At 36.4% G+C, this 20,515-nt stretch overlaps 1 protein-coding gene across 3 annotated transcripts; it reads left to right on the top strand.

The window, feature by feature from the left end:
• Nucleotides 1-1,490: 1,490 nt before the first annotated feature.
• Nucleotides 1,491-20,241, top strand: LRIF1 (ligand dependent nuclear receptor interacting factor 1). 3 transcript variants are annotated; one of them, XM_014835233.3, is made up of 4 exons: nt 1,504-1,983; nt 12,907-14,408; nt 15,629-15,901; nt 16,783-20,241. In XM_014835233.3, the coding sequence occupies exons 2-4, from the start codon at nt 12,912-12,914 to the stop codon at nt 17,218-17,220; spliced, it is 2,208 nt and encodes a 735-aa protein (XP_014690719.3). In that variant the 5' UTR covers nt 1,504-1,983; nt 12,907-12,911; the 3' UTR covers nt 17,221-20,241. The 3 variants fall into 3 exon arrangements, with proteins under 3 accessions (XP_014690720.2, XP_014690719.3, XP_014690718.3); XM_014835232.3 differs by having other exon boundaries at nt 12,899-14,408; XM_014835234.3 differs by lacking the exon at nt 12,907-14,408 and having other exon boundaries at nt 1,491-1,983.
• The last annotated feature ends 274 nt before the right edge of the window (nt 20,242-20,515 follow it).

Here is a 20,515-nt window from a genome sequence, read left to right as displayed (position 1 = left end):
AATGTGGACAGTGGATGCTGTGACGCCGATCTCCCTTGAGGAATGAAGGTCTTATTCCACCAGTTGTTGGGACTGCTGCCAGCAGTCATGCATTAGCTATCAGCCTCCTTGAATAGTTGCCTTAGCTAAAGAGATACCCTGTGCCTAAGGTCATACACCCTTCCTTGGCAAAGCTTGGATCCCCACTGGGGAAAACTTTGAACGTTCTTATCAGTTTTAGAGATGTGGGATAGGATGTGCTGAGACTGGGAATTAAAACCTAACTTCTCCGTCTGCCCAATTTTGCTTCCTTTCCTTCCCTTCCACAGATACATACTGATCCCTAATAAACTTCCTCATACCAAAATCCATTGCAAGAGTCTTGCTTCCCAGGGAAATCAACCTGTGACAACTTTAATTTATAGCAAGTGCTGATGGATATGAGAAGCTAGACTGCAGAAGGTAAGAAACGAATGGTGAGAAAATGGAACAACCAACAGTGGGCAACTTGTTCAAGCAATTTTGCTTTCAGATAGGAGGATGCCAAAACCAAGACAGCATTAAGGGCTCACCACTCCACCCCCTCTTTAGTATGGCAGATATCTGACTGAAAGATAAATGCCAGTTACACACACAGGATTCTATATCATTGAAATTAACCTTCAACAAAGAGTGAACAGTAGTTAAAAAGTATCTCTATTCGTTAATGTATTAGGACATTAAGTTCTTTAACCAGTACTAGCTCATTGAGGAATTGAGGGAATGAGTAACCCGCATTTTGAAAAGACCAACGTAAACCTTTAAATAGGTTCCCTTACATAAGTCTCCTAAATTCGAACACTGTGAGCCAGTTTACACAGGTACTGTCTATACCTGACAAAACTGGGTCTTCTAAACCACTCATTCCACAGGTTCCTCCTAGCCCCAGCTGAACTAGAATGTCTACCCCTTAACCAGAGACTGAACCTGTTTCTCGGATAAGTGACTTAACAGCAGGACAAAGAGACTTCTGAAAAGCTTTTCTCTGGAGATCCAAATAAAGATGCCAAAAAAAAAAAAAAATTTACGTGGGGACTGAAACTTATAGAGAATGAATGAACTAACTACATGACAATGATACTTTCGACCAAGGCATGAGAGTAGGGTGGAGACAGAGGTTAGGTTAGAGACAAAGTTTCAATAAAGAGGAAAACAACGATAAAATCCTCAGGAAGTAATAATACGGCGCTGTCAACAGGCACACGTCTAAAATTTTCTCGAACCACGACTTCATGACGACTCCAAAAGACCGGAGGGAGAGGAAAACGTACACCAGCGGCGAACACAAAGGCAGAAAATTTTCGATTGACCCCGGAAACATTTTATTTTGCGTAGGTATCCGGAAAATTTTCTTTTGCGATTCGTTACTTGATCCGGAAGAAAATACAGCAAACATCCCTTGCGATTGGACTCTACCATAAGGGCGGGGCTTTAGCGAACCAGTCACCTTGGCAACCGGATGTGACGATCCCGGAAGCCGCCGGCGGCTTCGGTGGGCGGGGTCGGCCGAGCCTGTGTGGCGCGGTGTTCACCGCTGACCCGGCACTGCTGGGGGCGGCGCCATGAAGGCCACGCCTCTCGCGCCGACTCTGGCGGCTCCTGAGCGATGTCGTAGGCTCTGAGGGGCGGAGCGTTGGACCGATTCTCTCAGCCTACGGCTGAGCGGGCGTCGTCAGCCGCTTCGGTTCTTCCGGTTTCTGGTGGCTGCGCCACCTCCCTCCGAAGCCTGGGGATACGCCCTCTCGAGAGCTCGCCGTCGCCCTCCTTTCAGGATCGAACCCCTCAGAGTTGCTCCGGGGCAGCCCAGCATTCTCTCGCTGTGGTCTCGCCCCTTGGAGGATCTCGGCCCCACACTGCCCACTTTCCTGGATGTGGTGGCCCCTCCCACCCCTCTAAAATGTCCAATAACCTACAGAGGGTCTTCCTGAAACCCGCAGAGGAAAAGTCAGGCAACGCCTCGCATTGGTAAGTACTGGTTTCGACTCTCCTTCGACACACCCGCCCCTCGCCCGTCTCTTAGCAGGAAGTGGAGTCGGCCGTCGTTTCCTGACGTTCTGCAATTCAGATGAGTTTGAGCCTGCGGGCGGAGCCGCTCCGGGGGAAGTGCTCGTCCCTTTGGCACTTAGAGCCCTTAGAGCGCGTCCCTCTTGGAAACGTAAAACCGCCTCAGAGCCTCTGCGCTGGCTCCGCGGGACTCCAGCGTCTCAAGTTTCCTAGGCGGACAGAGTAGATCTCCACGGGAGAGGAAAAGCAACATGGCCGACGCTCCTGTGTGACCAAAGGCTTCTGGAAGATTCTCGCGCACTCGCAGAAAAACACGCAGCAGTCAGCGCGGATTAGGAAGTGCAGCCCAGGTGGCGCTGGACCTTCAGTGAAGATAGCTCTAATTCCAGAGTTAGTGAGAAAGGATGGATCTATTTTTGTGCAATTAATAGGAGTATATGAATTAAGAAGCTGAAAAATTATTCTAGGATAAGGGAATCGAATTTTTTAAAGTTTCAAATGATAGTCCTTATGAAGAGAAAGAAAAGTAAAAATAGAGGAATTCTCATGTAAAAATCAATTCTCTGGGACAGCTTATTTGAAGCGAGTGTAATGAGAATCCCGTCTCTAATTGGCTGTAGAGGAACGATCTTTGAAGTGGTGAAAGACCAACATTTCTTAGAAATGCGTACTTATTTGTTAATTTAGAAAATAGCTTATCAGTAACTCAGTCGTTTTTTCCTAGGCTTATATTAGTCGAGATGAAATGGGAACAAAACTGTTAGCCGCGGTAGAATATTTTGAGTTGTGTTCTCCATAGTTAGTGGATGGCTAGTAAGTGGTGAGAAAACAGTCACTGGGTCCCCGCACAAGGAAAATGTGAAGAAGAAAGCATGGAAATTAAGACGTAAAAGTCATGGAAGAGGATTTATGTTTGAAGAAAATCAGGTTGCCTAGTTTTAATCCTAGCTTTGCCAGTAACTGTTTTGAGGCCAAGTGCCTCGGTTTCCAGTCCCGTAAATAAGAGCATCTAGATGTATTTTAAGGATTAAAAGAATGAATATACATCAAATACTTAGTGTAGGAAAAATAGAAAAACACTATTTAAGTGTTAACTATTATTATAACGATACAACTTTACTTGTATACCAACTTTAGCTCAGGAAGTAGGTTTATTTTTATTACAAGTAGATACAAAACCTAATTGTAACCGACTTTTTTAAAAGCATGCACAATGTTCTAAAAAGAAATGGTCACTCAACGCCGTGAGCTAAAGCAATGTTGAAGAACTGCCAAGAAAGAACCGTTGTGTTTCAAATCATAAAACGAGCCGGCTGCTGTCTATCTGTGTGGTTTCTTGGTTTATTTGTGATGGACTTTGGGATGAGAAGCAAAGATGGTGCCCAGTATAGATATGCAAAAGTAGAAATACTTTTTAATAATTGTTCATTTCTGCTATGTTGTTTTAGTACCTGAATGTTTGATGACATTTGACTTACTCTGACCTAACACAATTTGTTTTAGGATTGCATTCTTTTTCAACATCAGAAATAAGATAGAGTAAGAACTTTACATTTTTATTTACTGTGTGCTTTAACTCTTTTATCCAGTTTCTAATCCTTTCAGACATCTATATTTGGCATTTTTTAAAACATTACAAATTAAATTGTTTTGGTTACGCTAATAAGTCGTTTGGAGTTCATTAATTCATTGGTTTATGCATTGTTTTCATCATCTTCAAATGTATGTATTTATTCAGATCACTGAGGCCTTACATCATATATCTGGGACATTTACCAGATGCCTTTGTGAAGCTATTTGAATGATTTGGGTTATCGATTGCATATTTGATTCTATTTTGTTTTCTAAGTAACAATCTGCATGACATCCACATCTAATTTTGTAATTCATTTGATTGATATCAGCTCTTTAGTTTATTGGAAGCTTAGTCGTCTTGTTTATTATTCTGACATAGTTTTGGTGGTACTAAATCATTTATTTCTTCATAAACCTAAAATGACTATATGATTTTCTTGTTTTCTGTAAATACTTGAATTTTTCGTGAGTTACTGCTTTTGTAAAATTTTTCAGTAATGTGATACAGAATGTTTATTGTTCAGTGTCTAATTCATCAGGGTATAAAATGCAAAACCCAAATTTAATCTTATAGTACAAAGGAAAAATCTGGAAAATACTTGTGATAGTAGGCATTAAGTTTATTTAGATTTGGGCTTTGTTAGTGAAGAGCAAAGCAGGAGTCAGTATATTGCAGTAGAAAGAAGATAAGCTTTGGAGTTACAGAGACCTAGGTTCATATCCTAGTTCACCAGTTATTATCAGTATAGTTCAATCATTTGGTTAAGAAATATTCACTGTTGCCTAAACCATGTGATAGACTGTGCTAAATGGAGAGACTGACTAAAGAATAGAATATGGGTCATGCCCATGAAAAACCTTAGAGTCTAGGGAGGAGATGGTGTAGCGCATTTTTTAATGGTATTATGCACAGGGTGCTGTCAGAGCATAGAGAATGGGAATTATAGGAAAGGTTTCTAGAGCAGCTGAATCGGGAAATGTAAGTATTACCTATCCAATTAAAGATTAATGCAGGCTATGGCTAGGCAGAGGGAATTGGTACGTAAAACACCAGTGTGGCTTTTTACCAGCAATTGGTACTTATTGTTTGATCTCTGCTACAAACAAGCAGGATAAATAGATAGCTCTTAAGAGTTTGGTTTGCCCTGCTGAAGAAGTTAGACTTCATCTATTGCAGACGAGAGGATTTTAAGAAAAGGACTGTCATGGTCAGGTGCACATTTTAAGTAGGTGATGATAGTGTGGATTTGGGGGTGAGGGATCAGGCATATAAGGATTCTATTTCAGTTGTCCCTTCAGAGATTCTAAGGACCTAAACTAGCTAATATTGAGTAAAGTTTGGATTCAGAGAATTAAGGAAAGGAAAAATAGGCAGACCTTGTCAGTGAATTGGCCCAAAGAAAAGGGGAGCAATTATGATGCCAGTTTTCTGCATAGATATTGGTAAATTAATTGAGATGAAGAACACACCAAGAAAGCAATCAGAGAGAGATTTGAAACTCAGGAAGGGTCAGAGCTGAAAATAGAGACTTGTGAGTCATCAGCTTAGAGCTGTTATAATAAAAACCTGTGACAATACAGCCCACAATAGTAGGAAGTAGGATGTCATGTGATTGGCAGTTGGCTTCTATCCACTCTTAACCGTTTGTTCTTATATGAGTGTTTTTGCAGGGGGCTTGGTTTGGTTAGAAAAATTATGTTTCGTTGTCACTTCAGTGTGCCTTTAGTTTTGTATAGTGTAAGTGTTGTTATCTTTATTTTTGTGATTTGTCTGTGTGTGTAAGAGAAAAAGAGAGACAGGCATACATACCATACAGGCTAAATGAAATCTGTTTCTCATTAATCTCTCAGTTTATGCAATTTAATTTTTTGGACCTTGTTATGTTGGAGTAATGCTAAAGTAAATACAAGAAAGTGGACGGCATTGCCTAAGAGAGCATGTAATTCTGAATAAGTTATTTAATATTACTAAACCTCCTTTGTCTCGACTATAAAATAGGAATGGCAGTACCTACCTTGCTAGGCTGTTTATTAGGATTAGAGCTAATGACAGCTATTTATAATAATGTATCTGTTATGAATATAATGTTATATGGTATATATTATAGTATATATTATTACATTATGTACTTATGCATATTATGTATGTACATAATGTTAAATAATAGATAGTAAGATGGAAAAAGGTCTTCTGGAAGTTGAAAAAATATATTTTGCAAAAATATCTACAAAATGTTCATTAGCCTGCAAAATTTTTCATTCTATTTCTGTGAATGCTTTATATCAATATTAGAATAGTCAAAAATGTCAGAAGTTATACAAAATTAAAAGTGTGTTTAATATACCTTTTATTGAAGTTTTCATACCTTTTTATTGAAGTTCTTACAAGAGTACCTGATTCATTTACTTATTCTTGGACACCAATTGTATATTTTAATGAAAGATGATAATTAGTATATATTGGGAGCTTATCATAATCCCAACCAGTTATTTCATTTACTACTCAGAGGAAGCCATATTATCCCCATTTAACAAATGAGGAAACAGAAATTCAAAGAGGATAAGTAAATTTACCTTAGTCAATCAACTAATAATTAGAAGACCAGGATTAGAAGCCGATAATTTTTCTAATATAGTCCTCTTTTCTCTTTTAAAGTCTTAAACTGTATTATTTTTCCAATGTAGTGTTTCATTTCAAACACCAGCTAGTTTAAAGTAATTAGCATGTTGATGAGGATTCTTTTTAAGTGACCAAACCAGAACACAGGATACAGAATCTGGTTCTAGTTTTAGTTCTAACATTAGCTGGCAGAGTATGATCTTTAAGAAAACAGAATGTTTATCAGGTTTTAGTTAATCTCTTAAATGGAAGGTAACATCTAGATCTGAAAACAATATATATTTGTTGAAGAAATATGAATCTCACCCTAATTTATCACCTCTCTCCTTAGCGTTCTGCTTTTCAGTTTAATTTTTAGAACTGATTCCATTTGTTACTAGGAAATCATGGTTTTGGTTTTTTTTATTATAGCTTATAAGATTCAGTTCAGTCAACAGTATTGTCTACAGTGTACCAGTTGCCCTATTAAGTGTAGAGGATAAAGATATGGATAGGATAACCTATCCTTAAGGAACTTATGATCTCTGGTAGATTATGTGACTTTCTACTGATATACTGACATAGAAGAAGTTGTATTTTCCTTCTCTTTTTGGAGGGGAAATGGAGAAGAGAAGAATCAATGATTAGATTTGAAAATAATTTGTGTGATATTCATAAATTTTTTTGTAAAGCAGAAATGTAGAGGTCGGGGCTGGCCCAGTGACATAGTGATTAAGTTCACATGCTCCACTTTGGTGGCCCGGGGTTCATGGGTTCAGATCCCAGGCACGGACCTACACACCACTCATCAAGCCATGCTGTGGTGGTGTCCCACATACAAAATAGAGGAAGATTGACACAGATATTAGCTCAGCGACAATCTTCCTTACCAAAAAACCCCACGAAAAACAAAAAAACAGAAAGAAATGTACAGGTTGTATAATGAAGTATGTGAATGAAATATCAGAAGCCTGTGTGATTTGTTTAAATATTTTGCCAATTAAAGCATGCTTGTCCCTACACAAATAATTATGAAAGCATATGTTCTGGTCTGTTGAAGTTTCTCATCTGTTAGCCAGATGTTACTGACAAATGAAGTACATAAATAAACCAAATGAGACTAAACAATAAAAGGTATTGAGACAGTTCACTTGAAGTGGAGATTCAAAAGAGCTGCATTATTTTTTCTGTAATTTTTTGATGGCCTACTGTGCTTGGTATTGGAAGAACAATTATAAAATAAATGATATAGTCTCTGACCGTAAGGAGTTTCGATCTCATTGAGCAAAACCATGCTCACTTTTTAAAATTAGCTAATAGATCAAGGCCAATATAGAAGGCATTATATAGCTCCTAGCATTGGTGGCACCAGTGGGAGTGCTTTAGAGATTTCAAGTTGGAAGAAATTGATGTGACCTTGAATGACTAGCAGATATTTCATGGAGAAGATGGAATTGATCCTCAATTTATAACTATGTTTTAAATTGTTGGAGAAGAAAAAAAAACTTGAAGAATACTTAGAGTAAATAATGTACATGGGATATTCTAGAATAGCGAAGAGTTCACTGGTAAGACTGAAGATTTTATGCTGAAAAGTTATAGGTGGTACTGTAGTAGAGATTGGTTGGGGCTGATTGTAGATAATTTTCATGTCAAGCTGAACTGGCAATGATGAATTATTGAAACTTTGAGTAAGTAGGTGATAGGATGAAAACAATGATTTTATCTGCCAGAGATAATAATAATAATGGCTACAGTCAGAAAAAGTAGTTTAAAAATCCGAGCAAAAATATAAGGATGAGATAATGAGGACTAGACACAAAGTGACGAAGGTCTGATCTAGACAATAGAAGAAAGAGAAAATGAGTAAGAGCTGTAAAAAGAAAAAAACCGTATATACTCGGTGATTCATTGTTTACATTTATTGAATGTTTACCCTTTGTAAGCATCTATACAAGGTGCTGTGAGTGAGTCAAAGGTGAATAAGAAGGATGGTAAAAATAAGTCAGAGGTGACTAGGTGGTTTAAAACCTAGGTGACTTGGAAAATAATAGTCCTGACACATGACTGGATGGTAGGATAAACTAGTTTTCAGTAGAGAGTAATTTTAACTTTAAAGTGATGGTATTAAAATGAAAATGTTTGGTAAGACATCACAATTGTGGAACTGAGGTCAATATTAGGAGATAGAAGTAAAGGATATGACTTTGAGAGTCATTACTGCAAAGGAGATAGTTGAAGGAAATAGTTGAAGCCATGAAAATTGCTTCAGTCTTTAAGGAAGAAGTCTTGATGGAGAAACAGGACGGAGAACCGTGCTTTGGGGAATAGTTATAGTTGGATGTTTAAAATGCAGAAAATGAATAAGAAAGGGGACATTAAGATAGACAAAAGAAACAAATTGTGCATGGTGGAAATCATGATAGGAAAAAGTTCGAGATGGATAATTAGCTAGCAGTGTCAGTTTCAGCAGAGAGCACCTAGGGAATGAGGATAGAGTAAAGACATTTAACTGTGGGTACGTATTTGATAATCTTTGAGAATGAGATGGGGTAGAATAATGGGACAGAAAACAGACTGCAGGAGAGAGTGGGCTTTGAGACAACTTTCTGGCATATCGCTGACAGGAAGTTGATAGATGGTCTTAATTGTGGTTCATTAATGCTATCTACCAAGTTCCTCTCACTGAACTTGGCGCCTGGATCACCATCTTCTCTCTAATTCTACAGGACTTTAACACCTATATGGATAACCTCTTTGTCAGCTGGTCTTTCAGTCCAAAGATCTTTTTCTCCAGTGCTCTTATTCTCCAGTCTGTCACCAGCCGTCTACTTCTGTAATTGTTGTTATCAGATGAAGTAGCTGCCTCTACAGAATTCTTGGTTTAGGCATCCTGCTTTCTAATCACTAGTTCCTATATTTCTAACTTAACTTGTTTAAGCACTCCCACTCCAACTGTTCTTTATCTGGCCCTCCAGTCCAATAACCCTTTATTTTCTCCTTATACTTTAGCTTTTTATATTCTCATTTCCTTCCCATCTAGTTTAGATTCTGTTTCATCATTTTAATAATTTTTATCAATATCTTAACCTCTTTTGCTCCTTTTTGATTTATGTTGTACCCTTCTTCTGAAGCCACCCCAACTCTGGATGAACTCCGTGATTTGCTTTCTCTTTGCCTATAACTGGTGAAATAAAGAAAATCTCACAAGAGTGCAGATTGATATCACTATAAATTCATAATCACTCCCTATCTTTTGGGCCATCAACACTGCTTGATGATTGTAATATTTTCTGAGGTCAGCTTATTCTCTCACAAAGACTGTTTCAGTTCTTTTTGATTATCCTTAAATTTCCCCCTATTTTTGCTCTTAGCAGGTGATGTCACATCCTTTTTCATAGAGAAAATAAAAGCCATTAGATCAGAATTACCTCAACCCTGTAACACCAGACCTATAAACTTACCTGCAAACGCACCTAACCCCTGCCAGCTCCAATGAAAGGAGATATTTCTCCAGCTCTCTTTAAGTTTCAATCCCTCCTCCTGTCTTCTGGATCCCATTTCCTATCTCCTTATCAACCCTTACACTTAATTATCCCTATTTCTCCTTTACTACCAATCTCTTCCTCTTAATGACTCACATGAGTATTTACCTACGCTGTGGTTCATCTAACCTTAAAAAAAAAAAGGAAAAAAGCAAGATCTCTTCTTTGACCTCATTTAGCCTCCAGCTACTTGTCAGTGTTCCTCTTCCCCTTTATAGTCAAGGTTCATAAAAGAGTTGTCTGTACTTGCTATCTTCTTATCCTTTTTTCATATTCACTCCTCAGCAACATCTTTCCCCACCAAACTGCTCTTTTAAAGCCATCATTGACCCTCATGCCATTCATTCCAGTGTACATTTTTAATCTGTATCCTACTTCGCTTCTCAGAAACTTTTGCTGGAATTGCCCAATTTCCTTGAAACTCTCTCTTCTTTTGCCTTCCATTGCATCAGAATCTCTTGGTTTTATTTCTCCTGCTCGAAGAAAATGGGGAGCCATTGAAATGTTTCAAGCAGGGAAGGGCCTGCTTTAGTATGCTGCATGATTTGAAGGGGAGAGGATATGACTGAAGAAAAGAAGACTCGTTATGAAGCTACTCTAAAAGTCCAAGCCAGAGATGATATTTGCTTGGACTAGAGAGGAGACAGTTGATTTGGAAAGAAATGAACAGATCAAGGGAAATTTAGGAGATTACATCAATAGGATTTTGTGATAGATTGAATATAGATTGTAAGAAAGCAGGAATTGTTCTGACTTAGGCATCCAAGATAGATGGGATGCCATTTACCAAAGGAAAAAACAGTGGAAAAGGCCTTTCTGAATGGAAATGTCATGAGGGAAGTTGGATATATAAGCCTGAATCTCAAAAGAGCTAAGATATAAATATTCGAATTGTTGATTTATAAATGGTAACTTAATTGAAGTCTCATGCATGTACAAAAAATCCTCTAGGGAAAGCTAGTAGAAAGAAAATTCAGTTTAAGCTTTGGTGAATTCCAATATTTGAAGGTTGATTCAAGTAAGACTGAGGAGTTACTACAGAGGTAGGAGAATGTCCCATCTAGGAACCCTTGGAAAGAGAATGTTTTAAGAAAAAGAGTAAGCATTGTTGTATTCATACAAATACATCATTTATGTCACTTAATGATAATTGCACATTAATATGTCCATGTATCCAGTGGTTTAAGTTCTTTTAGGGATTGTGTATTGAACTGGCTTGGAGGTGAGCAAACATTTTCTGTAAAGGGCCTGATAGTAAATATTTTAGGCTTTCCAGGCTATATGATCTCTGCCGTAACTACTCAACTCTGCTTTTGTAGCACGAAAACACACATATACAATACATAAAAAATGAGTGCGACTGTGTACTAATAAAACTTTATGGACAGCGGAATTTAAACCTCATATAATTTTCACGTATCACAAAATATTATTATTGTGATTTTTAAAAAATCATTTAAAAATAATAAAACCAGTCTTAGCTTGTGGGCTGCACAAAAACAAGGAGGGGGCCAGATTTGGCCCACAGGCTGTAGTTTATTGGCCCTTTCCCCATAACTGAGCCTGGTGCCTGAACCGTAACAGACACTCAGTAAATTTTTGTTTAATAAAATTAAAGTTGAATAAGTTCTGATCCAGTTTATATGTGCTTCTTAGGGGGTAGAGAGGTGATGATGGTGGGTTTTTCTCTTTAAGCCCTGAGAGCAAAAATTGAATTTTTGGCTTTGATTTTTATTAATACCTGGGGTTTTAAAAGCACCTGTAGGCTGTAACACACCTTTAAACTGTTGAGAATTCTAATTATTATTGTTTTTTGCTCTTAAATTTTTTTCTTCATTTTTAAGATAAAAGTAAAGTAAGATCTCATATAAGGCCATACTGGGTCTATAGGACATGGACTCTATATTCATATTGCTAGAGTTTAGCGTGAGAGACAGTCTATAGACTAGTGAACAAACAGATTAACGTATGATGATAACTTGTGATATGTACTGCCAAGGCAATTAACAGATGCAATATTACAGACTAATAGTGAAGGAGGGTAAGGGTAGTTAAGGTGGTCAGAGAATGTATCTCTTGGGAAGTATCATTTATGCTGAGACTTGAGTTATGTGAGTAGGAAATGAGTACCTAGGTAGAGAGGTAGCACGTGTGATGGTCCTGAGTCCCATGAGGGCTTGATATTTTCCAGGAAATGAAAGATGGTTTTAGGTCTAAATAACTCGAGGTGTCTACATTCAGGAAATCTACAAATAATTGATTATACAAATAGAGGTTTGTATATATTATATTTTTTTAAAATCAGACCATCTGTACTAAGAAACAACTCATAAGAATCAGGATCCAAATTGGCTAGATAAAAAAAAAAAAATATTCACTTCCAATGTGTTCTGCATTCATTGAAAGCCATTCAGGTAAAATGGCATTGCTATTATATATATACGGATTGGCAAGCAATTGGAACTAATATGAATAATTGCCATATCAAGGGCCATTTAGCACCAAACTTCAAATGTGCTAAAACAATCAATAAATCAAAGAAGAAAATGGTTCCTACATGAGTAACTCAATTTAGTCTCCAAAAATGTGGCACACCAAGGTATCACCAGAAGAGATGCCTTAAGCAAAGGAGAAATGGCTGACAGTAGAACTTGTGAGTCATTGTCAGTGGGAAGAGCACAGAACAGATCTGGTAGAATGGGAGAAAAGAGTGAGGGAAATAGAATAAGCATAAATGGAGGTAAAACGAGAATCCTGGTCAGTACTAGTAAAGGAGGAAGTCAAGAGGAAAGAATTCAAGGAAAGGGAGAAGGGAGGATGCTAATAGTGTAAAAGGAGCGGCGTATTCTAGTAGGCATAATTTTGTACAAGGTAAAACCTTGGAAAAGTCTACTTTTAGTTTTAGGAATATGTGTTAATATCTCATGCTCATTGCCTAATCATGTGAGAAGATCTAAATCAAAGCTGACCATATCTTTGATTATCTTCACTTTCTTCAAAATCTTTGTTTTGCAATATTTCACTTTGAAACTCAAAGTGACAAATTATATACTTTTATTATATCTTATATATCTTTAATGTTTGCAAATATTTGTTTTTAAATAAAGTGTATATACCATATAGTATGTTGTATTTATTTACTCAATGTTCTTTTAAGTGTTTCAGGCTGCATGTACCAAGTAGTTCAGACGATTGGCTCGGATGGAAAAAATCTTCTGCAATTACTTCCAATTCCTAATTCCTCTGGAAATCTTTTGCCACTAGTTCAATCTTCAGTCATGTCTGATGCTTTGAAAGGGAATACAGGAAACCCATTTCAAGTTGCTTTTCAGACTCAGATTTCCAGCTCTTCCACAAGTACATCAGTTCAATTGCCCATTTTTCAGCCAGCCAGTTCTTCAAACTATTTTCTTACAAGAACAGTAGATACAGCAGAAAAAGTTAGAGTTACTTCTGTGGGAACTGAAAATTTTACCTCATCAGTTTCTAAAGTTCAGAGTCATGGTGTGAAACTTGACGGACTCACCATGCAAACATTTGCTGTTTCTCCCTCCTCAACACAAAATGATTCATCTTATATTTTAGTAAATACCCAGAGTCTTCCAATGACTGTGAAGTCTCCAGTTTTGCCTTCTGGGCACCATTTACAGATTCCAGCCCATGCTGAAGTGAAATCTGTACCAGCGTCATCATTGCCTCCTTCAGTTCAGCAAAAGATACTTGCACCTGCAACCACAAGTACCTCAGGAACAGTTGAGGCCTCCCAAATACCAACCGTTATTTATGTATCTCCTGTAAATACAGTGAAAAATGTAGTGACCAAGAACTTTCAAAACATTTACCCAAAACCTGTTACAGAAATAGCAAAGCCAGTGATCTTAAATACTACACAAATTCCAATGAATGCTGCTAAAGAGACACAGTTAAAAGGTGGTCAGCATTCTCAAGCTGCTCCAGTGAAATGGATTTTTCAAGAAAATCTACAGCCTTGCACTCCATCTCTTGTTCCTGTTAAGTCTTCAAATAATGTGGTTTCAAAGATTTTAAAAACTTTTGTAGATAGGAAAAATTTGGGAGATAATACTATAAATATGCCACCATTGAGTACCATCAGTCCTAGTGGGACACAATCCAAAAGTATGCCTATTAAAGATAATGCTTTGGTTATGTTTAATGGGAAAGTCTATCTATTGGCTAAAAAGGGGACAGATGTTTTGCCATCACAAATTGACCAGCAGAATTCTGTTTCTCCCGATATTCCACCAAGAAAAGATACATCACAGATAGTGAGTTCAAGTCCAGTCACAGAAATATCCAGAGAGGTTGTAAATATTGTTTTGGCTAAAAGTAAATCTTCCCAGATGGAGACAAAATCATTTTCAAATAACCAGCTTGCTTCCATGGCCAATCTAAGGGCAGAGAAGAATAAGAAAGTGGAGAAACCATCTCTTTCTACCCCAAACCCACATAATATGAACCAATCCATTAACTACTTAAAGCAGAGTAAGACTTTATTCACAAAGCCAGATTTTCCAGATGGATTTAGTACAGGACAGAATGCCCCCAGAGAAGGAGATATCATCCAGAGCATAGAGAAAATAAGTTCCTCTGTTGATGCAACAACTGTTACTTCACAACAGTGTGTTTTCAGAGACCAAGAACCAAAGGTAATTTTCCCATGTCAGGGTGTTCTTTTTATCTATCTATATAGATTTTTTTTTTTTAATTTTCAAAGTTAGTTATTTGTAATACCTCTTTCTACCCTCCTCTCCCATCTTCCACTCCATTACACACCTACCCTACACACAAGAATGTTTAATTTAGAGTTTTCATCTGAAGAAAATGTTTGAGCAGGAATATAATTGAGAGACTCCAAGCAGTATCTTTCTCTTGAATCATTTGGCATGCCAAGTCTTTAAAATAAAATCAAACAAACAAAAACTCACAGAGCATCAAGATTTAGAAGAGTTTTAGAAGGATAATGTCAATCCAAAGCTTAGTAAAACAGTAAAACTGTGCGTGTGTGTATACACATATGTACATACATTTGTACATATACATATGTATACATACATACATATTTAGTAGCCTACTTTTAGTATATGAAAAGATCAATATTAAGCATATAGGGGAGGCTGGGGATTTTTGTGTTTTTTTTGTGTGGTGGTAGGGAGATATCTGACAACTTTTTTAGTAGATAGTGGAAGGGGTAAGACAGAGCTAATCAGTACCTTTCAGTCATTTATGGAATTAGGATTTACCAACATATTTGGGTTCTTTTTTTGAAGTAGATAAGTTTCCTTTTCCTTTTTTAGCCCTTCTTTCTGATTCCTCATCCAATTACCCAACATAGCCACATAGTTACCTTTCTCTTCTACTTAAGATATGTATCTGTGCTCACTAAATATTTGTACCCACCTTTTCCTTACTTAGAGGTCTATTTAATAGTGTCAGCATTTCTCCCCTTCAGTACAGAATTATTGAACTCCAAAGAGGGAAGGAGGTAAATTCTGATTAAGTTTAAGATTGATTAAAGGCGGAAGACTTTTCCGAAGACTACAATTTCCAAATAATGCCATATAGATTATTTTTAACTTGTCATTAGTCTGTATTCTCATTTCAGTTGTTTGACAATTGACTACCTGTTACCTTTCTAGTGCAAGGAAGTAAAATAAATGACAAACTGTAAGGGAACATTTTAAGTTTGTACTTAGTTAAGTTCAGTTTTTCAAGTGCGGGTGGTAAGGCAAGGGCGATGCGAACCAACCATTTAGGACTTTAAAGCATGATGTTTTAAGTAAGATGAGGTAATCACTTAGTTGCTAGTTTGATAAATAGCTTAAGTAATTGGCAGTATTGTTTGTGTGTTTTCTTTTCTTACTTCCAGATCCAGTATGAGATGGCATCAAAAGTAGAAAAAATTACTCAAGAAAGAAATGACAAGAAAAATTCTCAAGGGAGAAGCAATAAAGCATCATATCTGAAGAATGATGCTGAACTTAAAAAGATATTTGGTCTCACTAAAGATCTGAGAGTGTGCCTTACTCGGATTCCTGACCATTTGGGCTCTGGAGAAGGTTTTGATTCCTTTAGCAGTTTGGTGAAAAGTGATACTTACAAAACGACAGAGTTTATAGTGAAGGAGGAAGAGAGGAAACAGGTAATAGATTTTAATATGTCCTTTGTAGGTACTCCAAAAATACATGAATGTATTAATTTTGTTGATTTGGTTTTTAGTCTTGTGAGTTAATATGAATGGTAGTTACTACCAAATTTGCATATATATGTATTATACCAAAACAGTTTTAAAAAGAACCATATATGAATAGGTAAAAATGCATCCCCCAGTTAAAGATGTTGTCTTAAGTGTTTTTATTCACCTGTTTGTTTCATCATAAAATTAGAAGAAAATGGTCATAGCTTTTCAACTAGTTATCCTACTTTGAAAACTCTAACTAAAATAAATAATCCAAGTGTAAGGAAAATATAAGCAGGCCAGTGTTCATTTCAGTATTACTCTTAATACAAATATTTTGAGAAATATACATGGTCAATAATGACGAAAAGAAACATCCCTATAACTTTGCCTACTGTCATTCTACTTATGAATATATCGTGATTATATTGTTTAATGTCCTGAACTTCAGATCAGAGACCAGTCAACCTTTCCCAATGAAAATCTTCCATATGTGCCTACCATGCAAAGGAAAATAAATGAATAAATAAATAAATTCTATTTCTCAGGCTCTTCACAAATGGCTCTTATATTTTGGTAGTAGACCAATACAGCTTCCTGAGTTGAGCAGGAAAATGTGAATTAAGCATTTTATTCTCAGTGAATATCATGAAGCTATTGCTATTCATTTTGGTACCATAGAGTGGTAAACATTAATTTCTTGCTGTAGTTGTTCTCAGTCTATTGTGTTGAGTTGAATTTAATTGCTAAATATTTGTATTTGCAAACTTTATTAAATTTGAGAGCACACTATATATATGGCAATAATATTTTCTCTTTTGGAATCTTACTCAACATTGCAACAGAGTTTTGATAAGAAAAGAAAAGCAAAAATCATTAAGAAGATGGATCACACAAAGAAGAGAAAAACTGAGAGTGCTTATAACACAGCTGTAAATGGAGGAATTAATCTCACCAGTTCCCAAGGCAGTAGCAGTGTTTTACCAACTTCAGATGTATCACGTCATAACATTCTCACAAGCTGCAACAAAACCAGAGAAGAAAAGAGAACTGAGGTAGAACACTGTACCGGTGAGAAACAGGAAAAAGGCACATTGAGTTCAAATGCAGCTTTTGAACAAAGTCCTTCCTTTAATAAAAATTATACTGAAGATATTTTCCCCATGACACCACCAGAGTTAGAGGAAACCATTCGAGATGAAAAAATAAGAAGACTTAAGCAGGTGCTGAGAGAGAAAGAAGCAGCTCTTGAAGAAATGCGTAAGAAGATGCACCAAAAATAATAAAACGTTCCTCTACTTAAAGATTTCAATGAAATAGCTGTTTTTTTTCATATACTTTTGCATTGTTGGTTATAGATACATTTTGAAGGTGTCTTTGAATATGAAATTTGTTTTTTCCTCAATTGATTATAAAATTTTATTTAAGGAATACAGAAAGGGTTGATTCACATATGACTCTTGTGAATAATCTACATGGGGTATCTGAATCTTTGTGTAGATACCTTTATTTGGAAGGAAAAATGTTCTATTTTTCTGTTATTTTAACTAGAATTTCCCAAGTTTGAATATTTGTGCTGAGTTTTTGTTATTGTTTGTAGCGTTAGCTAAATTGCTCAGGTGTTATTTCAACAATAGATAATTATTATGTACTATTGAAATTTTACAATCCAAGAAAGGAAATCAGCTCTAAATTTATCTTTGCCAATGAACTTGTGTGTGTACTCAGAGTTTACCCATAAAAATGATGATACCTTCTACTTGTAAATTTTAATTTCAAAGAAAAATGTATTATAGCAGCATTACTTAAAAATTCAAACTTTTCTCAAGAGTGAGGGACACTTGTTTTGTAACTTTTACAAAGTAGTTTCATATAATCCAAAATGGGTTTTAGAGTTCAGGCTACATAATGTATTGTTTGCTTAAAGTGATGTGTTATTATTCCTAGGAAAATGCATCTTTTTCTTTTTGAATATGTACATATGTGACTTACATTGTGTGAAAAGTAGATCTGAACAATGGCCATATTTAATGCTTTTTAAAATTGTAAAGTGTAGTTTTTCTTACTAGACACAGATATTTTTCTATCTGGTTATCTTTAATTTGGAGAGTGTGGGAATGGTGTGGGGGCAGGGATTCAGGGGAAGGAGGAAAACTATAAAGAAAAGTATTAAATTCCTGGAAGTAAGATCAAGTAAAACCTGTACATTGGCAACAAAATAGAAGACAGTCAGAAAATCAGCATGTCAGAGAGAGTAGAACAAATCGAAACTGACCAACTAGATTCTCCTGCCTTATTTTTTTTGTAGCAGCTTTATTGAGGTAATTCACATATAAAATTCACCCTTTGAAAATATATAATTCGGTGGTTTTATTATATTCACAGAGTTGTGCAACCATCAACATGATCTAATTTTAGAACATTTTCATACCCGTTAGCAGTCACTCCCCAGACCCTCCGTCTCCCAGGTGGAGACAAATCACTGATACCCTTTCTGTCTTTATGGATTTGCCTCTTGTAGACATTCTTGTGCATAGGATGAATCATTCAGTATATATTCTTTTATAACTCATTTCTTTCCCTTAATGTTTTCCAGGTTGATTCATGCTGTAGTGTGTATTAGTACTTAATTCTTTTTTAATTGCTGTATAATAATCCACTGTATGGATATACCACACTTTGTTTATCCATTCATCTGTTCATGGACATTTGGGTTATTTATACTTTAGGGTGCTAGGATGTCATGTTGCTATGTTGCTATGAATGTTTGGGTGCCACTTTTTGTGTGGACATATGTTTTCAGTTAGCTTGGGTATATATACCCAGGAGCGTAATTGCTGGGTCATGTCCTAACTTTTTCTTTAACATTTTGAGAAACTGCCAAACTATTCCAGTCAGGTTTTGCTCTCCGTACTCCACCAAAATGGATTGTTTCAAGGACACCAGTGACTTCCATGTTGCTAGATCCAGTGATCAATTGTCAGTCTTCTTAATTTATCTATCAGTGGGAACATAATTTCATGAATCATTATCTCCTTTGAAAAAAATTTAAACATTTTCTTATTGAAGAAGCAGTACATGTACATTGTAGAAAAATAGAAAAGACAGTAGCTGAAATACTAAAAACTAAAACTTAATATTCCCATCAAGCTAAAATAGTAAATGTTGGGGCTAGGAGATACTTAAAGGCTATCAGTTAAGAGATATTATTTGAAGTTATAGGTCTGGATAACATGACTTAGGGAGATAGTATAAACAGAGAAGAAGATAAAATTGTGGGCTCGTATCTGAGTGCATTTAAAGGTAAAGACCATCTCAAATGAATTTTGAGGATTGGAAGAAGAGAATATTGAATTCTGTTTATAAATCCTTGAATAGTGCCTGACACATAACAATATATAAATGTTTGTTAAATAAAATAAATTCAACTAAGGTCATCCTAATAGATACATTACCTTCATCTTCCATTTCATTTCATTTTCTTACCTCTGTTTCAACCTACTTGCTCCTTTTGATTTTTCTACTTTATTAAAATAGGCTTTGCTGCTCATGAAATCATCGCACATCCACATTTCTTCTGATATTGTATTCCTTGATTCTGGAATGTGGCTTGAATCTTCTACGGCAAAGATTCCAAAATTTATTCTAATGATCTCAAACTCCTGCCTACTCGTTCTGAAATTCACTCAAATTAGGGTTTTATCTTTACCACTCCGTTAAGGCTGTTGCTTTCCAGGTCTCCAACAACCATCATACTGCTAAATCTAATGGTCAATTCTTAGTCTTTATCTTACTTTACCTGTCGTAGCATTTGACACTTTTTATCAGTCTGTCATTAAAATCTGTTCTTTGCTCTGTTTCCAAGACACCATATCTCTTTCCTACTACCTTATTGACTTCTCTTTCTCAGTCTCTTTGGCTGACTCCCCACCTTCTCCATGATCTCTGAATGTTGGAGTTACAGCTCAGTCCTTGTAGGTCTTTTATTTTGCATCTCTGCTTGTGTGATGATCTCACCTAGTTCTTATGGATCAAAATACCATCCATATTCAGGAACTCCCCTCTGAATTTCAATGTATGTCTAACTGCCTTCTTGACATTTCCACTTAGAAGCCTAATGGGCATCTCAAAATCAACACAGGCCGAACCCAGCTTCTGATTATCATCCACACAAAATTTGCCTCAACTAAGATCTTCTCTTTCAGTTAATGACAAATTCAGGCTTCCACTTATTCAAGAGGAAACACTTGGAGTCCGCCTTGGTTTCTCTTTTTTTCATACCCTACAATGAGTCTGTTAGGAAATTTTTTTGGTTTATGTTCAAATTATACCTGGAATCCAACCATTGCTCACTACCTGTATTGTAACTAGCTTGTATTATCTCTCATGTCGATTATTGAAATAACCAACTGTCTCCCTGCTTCCACTAATGTCCTCCTACAACCTGTACTTAGTACAATAACTGAGTGATTTTGTTAAAAGTATAAGTAAAGAGGAAGAAGACCAAAAACCCAATAGAAAAATGAGAAAATGCGTGAACAATTCACCATTAAAGATATAAAAGTGACCTTCAATCAT

Source organism: Equus asinus, chromosome 16, assembly GCF_041296235.1.
Source record: "Equus asinus isolate D_3611 breed Donkey chromosome 16, EquAss-T2T_v2, whole genome shotgun sequence".
In the NCBI taxonomy this organism is placed as follows: Eukaryota; Metazoa; Chordata; class Mammalia; order Perissodactyla; family Equidae; genus Equus; species Equus asinus.
The sequence above is the reverse complement of the archived record's forward strand: the minus strand, read 5'-3'. Positions and strand labels throughout refer to the sequence as shown.

Coding starts and splice junctions, on each gene's coding strand:
- LRIF1 (XM_014835232.3), top strand. CDS start 1,916: ATGTCCAATAACCTACAGAGGGTCTTCCTGAAACCCGCAGAGGAAAAG. Junction 1,984..12,898: donor TCAGGCAACGCCTCGCATTG/GTAAGTACTGGT, acceptor TGTTCTTTTAAG/TGTTTCAGGCTGCATGTACC. Junction 14,409..15,628: donor TCAGAGACCAAGAACCAAAG/GTAATTTTCCCA, acceptor TCTTACTTCCAG/ATCCAGTATGAGATGGCATC.